We start from the raw sequence: 13,642 nt of genomic DNA on the forward strand, positions 1-13,642 counted from the left end.
CTCATCATGATGGGAATCTCCCGTTCCACCTCATCATCATGAGAATCTCCCGTTCCACCTCATCACCATGAGAATCTCCCGTTCCACCTCATCACCATGAGAATCTCCCGTTCCACCTCATCACCATGAGAATCTCCCGTTCCACCTCATCATGATGGGAATCTCCCGTTCCACCTCATCACCATGAGAATCTCCCGTTCCACCACATCATGATGAGAATCTCCCGTTCCACCTCATCATGATGGGAATCTCCCGTTCCACCTCATCACCATGAGAATCTCCCGTTCCACCTCATCATGATGAGAATCTCCCGTTCCACCTCATCATGACGGGAATCTCCCGTTCCACCTCATCACCATGAGAATCTCCCATTCCACCTCATCACCATGAGAATCTCCCGTTCCACCTCATCATGATGAGAATCTCCCTTTCCACCACATCACCATGAGAATCTCCCGTTCCACCTCATCACCATGAGAATCTCCCGTTCCACCTCATCACCATGAGAATCTCCCGTTCCACCACATCATGATGAGAATCTCCCGTTCCACCACATCATGATGAGAATCTCCCTTTTCCACCTCATCACGATGGGAATCTCCCGTTCCACCTCATCATGATGAGAATCTCCCGTTCCACCACATCATGATGAAAATCTCCCGTTCCACCACATCACCATGAGAATCTCCCGTTCCACCACATCGTGATGAGAATCACCCGTTCCACCTCATCACCATGAGAATCTCCCGTTCCACCTCATCACCATGAGAATCTCCCGTTCCACCACATCACCATGATAATCTCCCGTTCCACCTCATCACCATGAGAATCTCCCGTTCCACCACATCATGATGAGAATCTCCCTTTTCCACCTCATCATGATGGGAATCTCCCGTTCCACCTCATCACCATGAGAATCTCCCGTTCCACCTCATCATGATGAGAATCTCCCTTTTCCACCTCATCATGATGGGAATCTCCCGTTCCACCTCATCATCATGAGAATCTCCCGTTCCACCTCATCACCATGAGAATCTCCCGTTCCACCTCATCACCATGAGAATCTCCCGTTCCACCTCATCATGATGAGAATCTCCCGTTCCACCTCATCATCATGAGAATCTCCCGTTCCACCTCATCACCATGAGAATCTCCCGTTCCACCTCATCACCATGAGAATCTCCCGTTCCACCTCATCACCATGAGAATCTCCCGTTCCACCACATCATGATGAGAATCTCCCGTTCCACCTCATCACCATGAGAATCTCCCGTTCCACCACATCATGATGAGAATCTCCTGTTCCACCACATCATGATGAGAATCTCCCGTTCCACCTCATCACCATGAGAATCTCCCGTTCCACCACATCATGATGAGAATCTCCCGTTCCACCTCATCATGATGGGAATCTCCCGTTCCACCTCATCACCATGAGAATCTCCCGTTCCACCTCATCATGATGAGAATCTCCCGTTCCACCTCATCATGACGGGAATCTCCCGTTCCACCTCATCACCATGAGAATCTCCCGTTCCACCTCATCATGATGAGAATCTCCTGTTCCACCACATCATGATGAGAATCTCCCGTTCCACCTCATCATGATGGGAATCTCCCGTTCCACCTCATCACCATGAGAATCTCCCGTTCCACCTCATCATGATGGGAATCTCCCGTTCCACCTCATCATGATGAGAATCTCCCGTTCCACCACATCACCATGAGAATCTCCCGTTCCACCTCATCACCATGAGAATCTCCCGTTCCACCTCATCACCATGAGAATCTCCCGTTCCACCTCATCACGATGAGAATCTCCCTTTCCACCACATCACCATGAGAATCTCCCGTTCCACCTCATCACCATGAGAATCTCCCGTTCCACCTCATCACCATGAGAATCTCCCGTTCCACCACATCATGATGAGAATCTCCCGTTCCACCACATCGTGATGAGAATCTCCCGTTCCACCTCATCACCATGAGAATCTCCCGTTCCACCTCATCACCATGAGAATCTCCCGTTCCACCACATCACCATGAGAATCTCCCGTTCCACCACATCATGATGAGAATCTCCCTTTTCCACCTCATCATGATGGGAATCTCCCGTTCCACCTCATCACCATGAGAATCTCCCGTTCCACCTCATCATGATGAGAATCTCCCTTTTCCACCTCATCATGATGGGAATCTCCCGTTCCACCTCATCATCATGAGAATCTCCCGTTCCACCTCATCACCATGAGAATCTCCCGTTCCACCTCATCACCATGAGAATCTCCCTTTCCACCTCATCACCATGAGAATCTCCCGTTCCACCTCATCACCATGAGAATCTCCCGTTCCACCACATCATGATGAGAATCTCCCGTTCCACCTCATCACCATGAGAATCTCCCGTTCCACCACATCATGATGAGAATCTCCTGTTCCACCACATCATGATGAGAATCTCCCGTTCCACCTCATCATGATGGGAATCTCCCGTTCCACCTCATCACCATGAGAATCTCCCGTTCCACCTCATCACCATGAGAATCTCCCGTTCCACCACATCATGATGAGAATCTCCCGTTCCACCACATCATGATGAGAATCTCCCTTTTCCACCTCATCACGATGGGAATCTCCCGTTCCACCTCATCATGATGAGAATCTCCCGTTCCACCACATCATGATGAAAATCTCCCGTTCCACCACATCACCATGAGAATCTCCCGTTCCACCACATCGTGATGAGAATCTCCCGTTCCACCTCATCACCATGAGAATCTCCCGTTCCACCTCATCACCATGAGAATCTCCCGTTCCACCACATCACCATGATAATCTCCCGTTCCACCTCATCACCATGAGAATCTCCCGTTCCACCACATCATGATGAGAATCTCCCTTTTCCACCTCATCATGATGGGAATCTCCCGTTCCACCTCATCACCATGAGAATCTCCCGTTCCACCTCATCATGATGAGAATCTCCCGTTCCACCTCATCATGACGGGAATCTCCCGTTCCACCTCATCACCATGAGAATCTCCCGTTCCACCTCATCATGATGAGAATCTCCTGTTCCACCACATCATGATGAGAATCTCCCGTTCCACCTCATCATGATGGGAATCTCCCGTTCCACCTCATCACCATGAGAATCTCCCGTTCCACCTCATCACCATGAGAATCTCCCGTTCCACCACATCATGATGAGAATCTCCCGTTCCACCTCATCACCATGAGAATCTCCCGTTCCACCACATCATGATGAGAATCTCCTGTTCCACCACATCATGATGAGAATCTCCCGTTCCACCTCATCACCATGAGAATCTCCCGTTCCACCACATCATGATGAGAATCTCCCGTTCCACCTCATCATGATGGGAATCTCCCGTTCCACCTCATCACCATGAGAATCTCCCGTTCCACCTCATCATGATGAGAATCTCCCGTTCCACCTCATCATGACGGGAATCTCCCGTTCCACCTCATCACCATGAGAATCTCCCGTTCCACCTCATCATGATGAGAATCTCCTGTTCCACCACATCATGATGAGAATCTCCCGTTCCACCTCATCATGATGGGAATCTCCCGTTCCACCTCATCACCATGAGAATCTCCCGTTCCACCTCATCATGATGGGAATCTCCCGTTCCACCTCATCATGATGAGAATCTCCCGTTCCACCTCATCATGATGGGAATCTCCCGTTCCACCTCATCACCATGAGAATCTCCCGTTCCACCACATCATGAGAATCTCCTGTTCCACCACATCATGATGAGAATCTCCCGTTCCACCTCATCATGATGGGAATCTCCCGTTCCACCTCATCACCATGAGAATCTCCCGTTCCACCTCATCATGATGAGAATCTGCCGTTCCACCTCATCATGACGGGAATCTCCCGTTCCACCTCATCACCATGAGAATCTCCCGTTCCACCTCATCACCATGAGAATCTCCCGTTCCACCTCATCACCATGAGAATCTCCCGTTCCACCTCATCACCATGAGAATCTCCCGTTCCACCTCATCACCATGAGAATCTCCCGTTCCACCTCATCACCATGAGAATCTCCCGTTCCACCTCATCACCATGAGAATCTCCCGTTCCACCTCATCACCATGAGAATCTCCCGTTCCACCACATCATGATGAGAATCTCCCGTTCCACCTCATCACCATGAGAATCTCCCGTTCCACCTCATCACGATGAGAATCTCCCGTTCCACCTCATCACCATGAGAATCTCCCGTTCCACCACATCACCATGAGAATCTCCCGTTCCACCACATCATGATGAGAATCTCCCGTTCCACCTCATCACCATGAGAATCTCCCGTTCCACCTCATCACCATGAGAATCTCCCGTTCCACCACATCATGATGAGAATCTCCCGTTCCACCTCATCACCATGAGAATCTCCCGTTCCACCTCATCACCATGAGAATCTCCCGTTCCACCTCATCATGATGAGAATCTCCCGTTCCACCTCATCACCATGAGAATCTCCCGTTCCACCTCATCACCATGAGAATCTCCCGTTCCACCACATCATGATGAGAATCTCCCGTTCCACCACATCATGATGAGAATCTCCCGTTCCACCTCATCACCATGAGAATCTCCCGTTCCACCTCATCACCATGAGAATCTCCCGTTCCACCTCATCATGATGAGAATCTCCCGTTCCACCTCATCATGATGAGAATCTCCCGTTCCACCTCATCATGATGAGAATCTCCCGTTCCACCTCATCACCATGAGAATCTCCCGTTCCACCACATCACCATGAGAATCTCCCGTTCCACCACATCACCATGAGAATCTCCCGTTCCACCACATCACCATGAGAATCTCCCGTTCCACCTCATCACCATGAGAATCTCCCGTTCCACCTCATCATGATGAGAATCTCCCGTTCCACCTCATCACCATGAGAATCTCCCGTTCCACCACATCATGATGAGAATCTCCCGTTCCACCACATCACCATGAGAATCTCCCGTTCCACCTCATCACCATGAGAATCTCCCGTTCCACCACATCATGATGAGAATCTCCCGTTCCACCACATCACCATGAGAATCTCCCGTTCCACCTCATCACCATGAGAATCTCCCGTTCCACCACATCACCATGAGAATCTCCCGTTCCACCTCATCATGATGAGAATCTCCCGTTCCACCTCATCCCAAAGCTGCTCTGCTGGACTGAGATCTGGTGACTGTGGAGCCATTGGAGGACAGTGAACTCATCGTCATGGTAGAGATGATGTGAGCTTTGTGACATGGTGCATCATCCTGCTGGAAGTTTCCATCAGAAGATGCTCCACTGTGCTCAGAAAGAGATGGACATGGTCAGCAGCAGGACTCTGGTAGGCTGTGGAGGTTAAATAATAACACGTTGCTACTGAGGGAACCAAAGTGGGACAAGAAACCCCCCCACCATTCCACCAGCAGCAGCCTGAAGCGTTGACCCTGACTCAGGATGGATCCATGTTGTCATGATGTTTCCAGCAGATTCTGATCCTACCATGTGAATGTGGAGCTGAACTGGAGACTCATCAGACCAGCAACGTTTCTCCATCTTCTATTGTCCAGTTCTGGTGAGTCTGTGTGAATCGTAGCCTCAGTTTCCTGTTCTTACTGACAGGAGGGAACCCGCTGTGGTCTTCTGCTGCTGGAGAACATCTGCTTCCAGGCTGGACGTGTTGTGTGTTCAGAGATGATGTTCTGCAGATCTTGGTGGGAACCAGTGTTTACTGGACTTCCTGTTGTCTTTCTGTCATCTCAACCAGTCTGTCCAGTCTCCTCTGACACCAACCAGACGTTCTGGTCCAGACAGCTGCTGCTCACTGGATATTTCCTCTCCTTTAGACCTTTTCTGGAAACTCTGGAGATGTTTTTGTGTGAATCCCAGTCACTCAGACCAACATGCTGCGTTCAGAGTCCCTTAAATCTCCTTTCGTCCTCATTCTGATGCTCAGTTTGACCTTCAGCACGCCATCGTCACCGTGTCTACGTGACTAGATGTATGGAGTTTCTGCCATGTGATTGGCTGGTTGGATATGTATGTTAACAAGCAGCTGATGAGGTGAGCTGACTAAGTGAACTACAGAAACATGGAAAAGATGAGGCAGATATTAGAAAATCTGACTATTAAAATGTGTAAGTTCTTCATCTGGACTCTGTCTTCCTATTGGCTCGTTGGTTCCTTGACTACTGTGTCTTCAGATGGCTTTCATCATTGTAGCAGGAATCTGTGCCTGCCTCTACTTCCTGTTCCTCTGCTTCATGGTTTTCCAAGTGTTCCGCAACATCAGCGGCAAGAGGACGTCCCTGCCCGCCATGTCCAAGGCCAGGCGTCTTCACTATGAGGTCAGTGTGTCTTCACACCACTGTTTGACTTTTTTTTTTTTTCCTTTTCTTTAGAAGCAGACACAATTTTCACAAGTTCCTGATGAAACGTGACATGATTTAATGAAATAAAAACAAATACCGCTGCAGATTTTCACGCTTTATATTTCCTTCCCTTTAAGGTTCTGCCTCTTTTAAAATCTCTCTAAGCCTCGCAGCATGTTGTTGTGTGAGTTAGACGCTAGGCAGGCCTGGACGCTCCGGCCTCTGTTGGAAAAGAACTTGAATATATATATATATATTTTTATATATATATCCCAGCAGTATGTCTTTAATAAAGTCTCCTTTTGTACCTTTCAGGGTCTGATTTTCAGGTTTAAATTCCTCATGCTGGTCACTCTGGCATGTGCTGCTCTCACCGTCATCTTCTTCATCATCAGCCAGGTGAGTCTCCTCATCTGGACCACCTGCTGTGTTTTACTGATGAGCTTTCAGCGACTGAACCTTCCTCACACGAACATCTTCATCTCCTCTGTGTGACCAGGTGAACGAAGGCCACTGGCACTGGGGAGAGCACACCGTGCAGGTGAACAGCGCCTTCTTCACCGGCATCTACGGCATGTGGAATCTGTACGTCTTCGCCATCATGTTCCTCTACGCGCCTTCTCACAAACGCTATGGAGACGAGCAGTCAAGCGGTCAATGCATCACCGGTACCTCCACCTTTCTGTTTTCTCCACTGGGTTTTTACCTAATGTAAACCATTACAGCCGCGTGCAAAGAAAACCAGTTCCACTCAGGAGCTGGTTCTACATTTTCCACGAGGGTCAGAACCGTCTGCCATTGGCCTTATCAATACCTTTATCAGTTGTGACAGGTGCTGGCCAGATCGGAGCATGGCTACATTTCATTAAGACACTACGATGGCTCTTGTGCCTGAATCTGGTCCAGGGTCCATACTGGAGACGGGATTTATGACCCGTTGACAGAAGCTGGACCTTGAGGAGCCGTTCCTTTCAGGAGACTCGTTCTTATTGGTTTTAGGAATCCAATCGGGGGGTTACTCATTTCGAATAAGGAAATAATAACAGGCAGGAACTGTAAGGTAGTAGGAGGGTCAGAATTATTCAGTTACACCTCCACCGTGTGTGTGTGTGTGTGTGTGTGTGTGTGTGTGTGTGTGTGTGTGTGTGTGTGTGTGTGTGTGTGTGTGTGTGTGTGTGTGTGTGTGTGTGTGTGTGTGTGTGTGTGTGTGTGTGTGTGTGTGTGTGTGTGTGATAGACCGTATATGAAAGATGGACAGAGCCTTCGGCGGTTAAAAGTGAAGTCTATGTGGAAGTGCATAAAACTGCAGTTCCCCTTTCATCCACTATAGGCTGAAAACAGAGCAATTCCCCATAGACTCCCATGTTAAAAAGACCAACTTCACAGCAGAAATAAACATGTTTACAGCAGAAATAAACATGTTTACAGCAGAAATAAACATGTTTACAGGCTGGTTCAAAAACCCATTTTCAGTTTAATAGGTCAGGTTTACCTTCATGACAACTGTGGGGGGAGTGAATGTTTTTCTAACTCGCCTGTTTAAAAGTAATTTAATCTCAAATTTGGAATATTTAGGGGCGTGTCCTTTTGATTGACAGGTACCCGATCTCCTGCTTCAAGTCAGAAGAACGCAGAACAACCGCAGTTTTTAGCCGGTTAACAACGTGATTTCGCTTTAGCCGGCTTACCTCTGTTAGCTGGTTAGCTCCTGTTATCTCCGCGTTAGCTGGGTTAGCTCTTAGCTACAGAAAGCTCGGAGTTCGCTCGATGTCAATCATCCGCCATGACGCTCACAGCCCCCCTCTCAGCTCCACCTCTTTGCCCATATTTGTATTTTCTGGGTGAGACGAAGCGCACGCCCCTGCCAAGATGGCGACGGTAGGAACCGCCCACCGAGCTTCAGTTCAGCTCCTCAGAAACTTACGGGTGACGTCACGGAGGCTCCGCGCATCTTTCTATATACAGTCTATGGTGTATATCTACTGAAATTAAATAATAAAAGGTTTTTGGGGAATTTATTGCCATGTGATTAAAATGTCATTAATCAAGATTAAATCATTACAAAGCCTGTAAATAAATAAACACATTTTAATAAAATATTAATTATATATTTTTAAAAAATCTGTCATTTATGTTCCTGATGATCGATTAACAGTTTATTCAAATGCCCATCCGTACCCCTTAATATCCAGAGTATATTGGTACAAACTCTTGATGGACTCGGGTCACTCCAGGCCAACGGTGCAGAGGTTCGTCTTTACTTCCCAAAAGGTTGTCCCAAAGTTGCTAAATGTCACGAATGTCCTCAGTGGGTCTTTTTATTCCGGTTGGAGGCTTTTGTTCTAAAGCTGCTTTTTCATTTAATTTGTGGTGGTGGTTGGGGGTAGTTAGTGAGACAGAGAGGAACCCAGATTCCCAGGGTAAAGAAGGGTCTCTTTGGGCCAAGATGGTGATTCTAATGGACACCAGGCTTCCTTCCAGAGACCAGAGACTAAGAGAAGGGACTGGAGAGAAGAGCAAGGAGGTAAAGAAAACCATCCATCTCTCTCTGGTCACTGATGGGATGGGGAAGTTGGCAAGGAGGGTTTGAAGTTGTGGATGCTTGCCCTGAAGTGCATCAAGTCGTCTGGTGGGAGGGCCAATTCACTCCCAGTTCCACTGGTGTTGGAGCGAACTGAAAGTGTTTGTGTTCATAAAAGCAGCTGGATGTGCAGCACCTTGTGTACTGCAGCTTTAGACAGCAGCTCAGATCATTTTAGTGCTGATTATCTTTCTTAATGTGCAGGTGATGCCGGAGCAAGCAGTGGAGAGGACATCCAGCTGACCACCACAATCACCCATGTCGATGGCCCCACTGAGATCTACAAAATGGCCGGCAAAGAAGCCCAGGAATAAGTCGTCCGCTGAGCCCGAGGGTCCGTCTCCATCCCTATCGCTCCACGGATGTCTGTGTAATAAAATAGGCTTTTTTTTTTTAACACCCCGTTCCTAAAAACTGCAGACAATCGGCCATGCGTGCAACTACCCCCTAAGTTGCTGCATTTTTCTAGCACCAAACCCTGAGCTTGTTTACGCAGCGTCCGTGTTCCAAAGTCTCTATTGTACCTGCAAAAAGCAGAATATCAGCACTCCTATCTGTCCTTTTCATTTCATGGTGGAATTTAATACTGTATGTAAAGTATGCTGTGTTTGTAAATGTTGCACAATGCCTTTTACACCCAGTTAGGTACTGAAAAGATGCTTTATTAAAGAGATGTAAGTGTGAGGACGACCACCTCCTGGTGGTTAGAAGTTGCTTGTAACAGCCGGCACACGGAGATGGACAGCGAGATGACAATTTGTGAGCCACTTGCTTGGATTGTCCTGCTTTTATTACCTGTTCTAGTTGTATTCAAGGCCTCAGAACCTGTCACAGATGCATCTGTTATATAAAGAAAGTAGATAGTGTGAAGTCCTGCTGTCATGTAGTCTTTAAGTATTATATGCTATCACGGGGGGAAGTGTACAGACCGCATAGTCACTTTGGGAAAGTCATCCTGTACGTTCATCATGTTACAATGTAGATATCTATTTTTTATAAGTTTGTTTATTTCAGCTTCATAAAATGTATGCATCAAGCTCTCAAAATGTTTTTTTTAAAGGTTAGCTGTAGCTTGTTACTTTCTTTTTTTAATTTGCTTTGTATCCTAATTTAAATAAAAAATTTTACTTAATCTGCCTTCTGGATGGTAGTATCCAGAATGCCGTTCCTGTTCTGGATGGTAGTATCCAGAATATTGTTCCTGTTCTGGATGGTAGCATCCAGAATATTGTTCCTGTTCTGGATGGTAGCATCCAGAATATTATTCCTGTTCTGGATGCTAGTATCCAGAATATTATTCCTGTTCTGGATGATAGTATCCAGAATGCCGTTCCTGTTCTGGATGGTTGTATCCAGAATATTATTTCTGTTCTGGATGGTTGTATCCAGAATATTGTTCCTGTTCTGGATGGTAGCATCCAGAATATTGTTCCTGTTCTGGATGGTAGCATCCAGAATATTGTTCCTGTTCTGGATGATAGTATCCAGAATGCCGTTCCTGTTCTGGATGGTAGTATCCAGAATATTGTTCCTGTTCTGGATGGTAGCATCCAGAATATTATTCCTGTTCTGGATGCTAGTATCCAGAATATTATTCCTGTTCTGGATGATAGTATCCAGAATGCCGTTCCTGTTCTGGATGGTAGTATCCAGAATATTGTTCCTGTTCTGGATGGTAGTATTCAGAATGTCGTTCCTGTTCTGGATGGTAGTATCCAGAATTTCATTCCTGTTTTGGATGCTAGTATCTAGAATATTACTCCTGTTCTGGATGGTAGTATCCAGAATGCCGTTCCTGTTCTGGATGGTAGTATCCAGAATATTGTTCCTGTTCTGGATGGTAGTATCCAGAATGTCGTTCCTGTTCTGGATGGTAGTATCCAGAATTTCATTCCTGTTTTGGATGCTAGTATCCAGAATATTATTCCTGTTCTGGATGCTAGTATCCAGAATGCCGTTCCTGTTCTGGATGGTTGTATCCAGAATATTGTTTCTGTTCTGGATGGTAGTATCCAGAATATTGTTCCTGTTCTGGATGGTAGCATCCAGAATATTGTTCCTGTTCTGGATGCTAGTATCCAGAATATTATTCCTGTTCTGGATGATAGTATCCAGAATGCCGTTCCTGTTCTGGATGGTAGTATCCAGAATATTGTTCCTGTTCTGGATGGTAGCATCCAGAATATTATTCCTGTTCTGGATGCTAGTATCCAGAATATTATTCCTGTTCTGGATGATAGTATCCAGAATGCCGTTCCTGTTCTGGATGGTAGTATCCAGAATATTGTTCCTGTTCTGGATGGTAGTATCCAGAATGTCGTTCCTGTTCTGGATGCTAGTATCCAGAATATTGTTCCTGTTCTGGATGGTAGCATCCAGAATATTGTTCCTTTTCTGGATGGTAGCATCCAGAATATTATTCCTGTTCTGGATGCTAGTATCCAGAATATTATTCCTGTTCTGGATGATAGTATCCAGAATGCCGTTCCTGTTCTGGATGGTTGTATCCAGAATATTATTTCTGTTCTGGATGGTAGTATCCAGAATATTGTTCCTGTTCTGGATGGTAGCATCCAGAATATTGTTCCTGTTCTGGATGCTATTCAATTTTTTTCAATTCAACTTTATTTATATAGCGTCAAATCACGGCAATGCCATCTCAAGACGCTTTACAGACAGAGGGGAAAACATAATGAAGGCCAATTCATAACAGCCTATATAAGGAAACCAACAGATTGAGTTGAGTCCAACTCAATCTCCCATCCTGAGCAAGCACACTGGCAACAGTGGGAAGGAAAAAACTCCCTTTTAACAGGAAGGAAACCTCCGGCAGAACCCGGCTCAGGACAGGCAGCCATCTGCCTCTGCTGTGTGGGGGGAAGAGGACAGAAAGACAACAGACAACAGGAACTGCTACTCCCGGCCAGGGAGACCTGCTGAGACAGGAGACATACATGTTAATGATGCAACACTGTTATGGGGGATGGGGGGGGGGTAAAAGAAAGAGATAAAGAGAAAAAGAAAGAAGCTCAGTGTATCAGGAAATGTCCCTCAGCAGTCTAAACCTATAGCAGCATAACTAAGGGATGCTAACCATCCCTAGCTATAGGACTTATCAAAAAGATAAGTCTTCAGCCTAGTCTTAAAGGTGGGGAGGGTGTCTGCTTCCCTAACACTAACTGGGAGCTTATTCCATAAGAGAGGGGCCTGATAACCAAAGGCTCTGCCTCCTGCTCGGCTCTTTGAGACTCTAGGAACCACAAGTAAGCCTGCAGTCTGCGAACGAAGTACTCTACTTGGTATATAAGGAACAATGAGGTCTTTGATATATAGTGGTGCCTGGTTGTGGAGGGCTTTATATGTAAGGAGAAGGATTTTAAATTCTATTCTAGATTCAACAGGCAGCCAATGAAGAGAGGCTAAAACTGGAGAAATATGATCTCTCATGCTGGTTCTGGTCAGGACTCTGGCTGCAGAATTCTGGATTAGCTGAAGGCTTTTCAGGGCATATTTAGGACAGCCCAGTAATAGAGAGTTACAGTAATCTAGTCTCGAAGTAACAAAAGCGTGAACCAGTTTTTCTGCATCACTCCGAGACAGAATGTCCCTAATTTTGGCTATATTACGTAAATGAAAGAAGGCTGTTTTAGTAACCTGCTTAATATGTGGGCCAAAGGACAGGTCAGGGTCAAATATTACTCCAAGGTTTCTCACTGTAGCACTGGAAGCTAAAGTAATGCCATCCAGGTTCATTACAAAACCGGAAAATTTAGCTCTGAGTTTTTCAGATCCAACGAGAATTACTTCAATCTTATCTGAGTTTAAGAGGAGAAAATTTCTAGACATCCAAGTCTTTATGTCTATGAGACAATTTTGTAGCCTATTGGGCTGATTTGTTTCATCTGGTTTAAAGGATAAGTATAGTTGAGTATCATCTGCATAACAATGAAAGTTTATTCCATGCTGTCTAATAATTTTGCCTAAAGGGAGCATATATAGTGTGAAGAGTATTGGTCCAAGTACAGAACCTTGAGGAACTCCATGACTTACTGTAGTTTGGGAGGAGGACTTGTCATTTACATGAACAAACTGAAGTCTATCAGATAAATATGATTTAAACCAGCTTAACGCTGTACCTGTAATTCCAATCACCTGTTCTAGTCTTTGTAACAGAATGTTATGATCGACTGTATCAAATGCAGCACTAAGATCAAGCAAGATAAGTACGGACACAAGTCCTTTGTCTGAGGCCATAAGAAGGTCATTAGTAACTTTCACCAATGCTGTCTCAGTGCTATGATGAGCTCTAAATCCTGACTGAAACTCCTCGCATAAATTATTTCTGCTCAGGTGGGCATGTAGCTGAGCTGAAACTATTTTCTCCAGAATTTTGGACATAAACGGGAGGTTAGATATAGGTCTATAATTTGCTATCACCTCTGGATCCAGAGATTGCTTTTTAAGTAAAGGCTTGATTACAGCAGTTTTAAATGATTGTGGTACATATCCTGTCACTAAAGACATATTGATAAGATTTAGTAGTGATGTATTAATTAAAGGGAAAATGTCCTTAAAGAGGCTCGTTGGGAGAGGGTCTAAGATACAGGTGGATGGTTTAGATGAAGCTATTATTTTAGTTAATTCAGAGGG

At 45.9% G+C, this 13,642-nt stretch overlaps 1 protein-coding gene across 1 annotated transcript in view; it reads left to right on the plus strand.

The window, feature by feature from the left end:
- Positions 1-9,947, plus strand: part of wls (Wnt ligand secretion mediator) — a 48,460-nt gene extending 38,513 nt beyond the window's left edge. The window contains exons 9-12 of the mRNA XM_079243090.1: positions 6,244-6,387; positions 6,727-6,810; positions 6,911-7,079; positions 9,197-9,947. Of these exons, the coding sequence (XP_079099216.1) occupies positions 6,244-6,387; positions 6,727-6,810; positions 6,911-7,079; positions 9,197-9,306 (507 nt within the window). The 3' untranslated portion in view covers positions 9,307-9,947. The remainder of the gene's footprint in view (positions 1-6,243; positions 6,388-6,726; positions 6,811-6,910; positions 7,080-9,196) is intronic.
- The last annotated feature ends 3,695 nt before the right edge of the window (positions 9,948-13,642 follow it).

This window comes from Telmatherina bonti, assembly GCF_933228915.1.
Source record: "Telmatherina bonti genome assembly, chromosome: 7".
NCBI lineage: Eukaryota > Metazoa > Chordata > Actinopteri > Atheriniformes > Telmatherinidae > Telmatherina > Telmatherina bonti.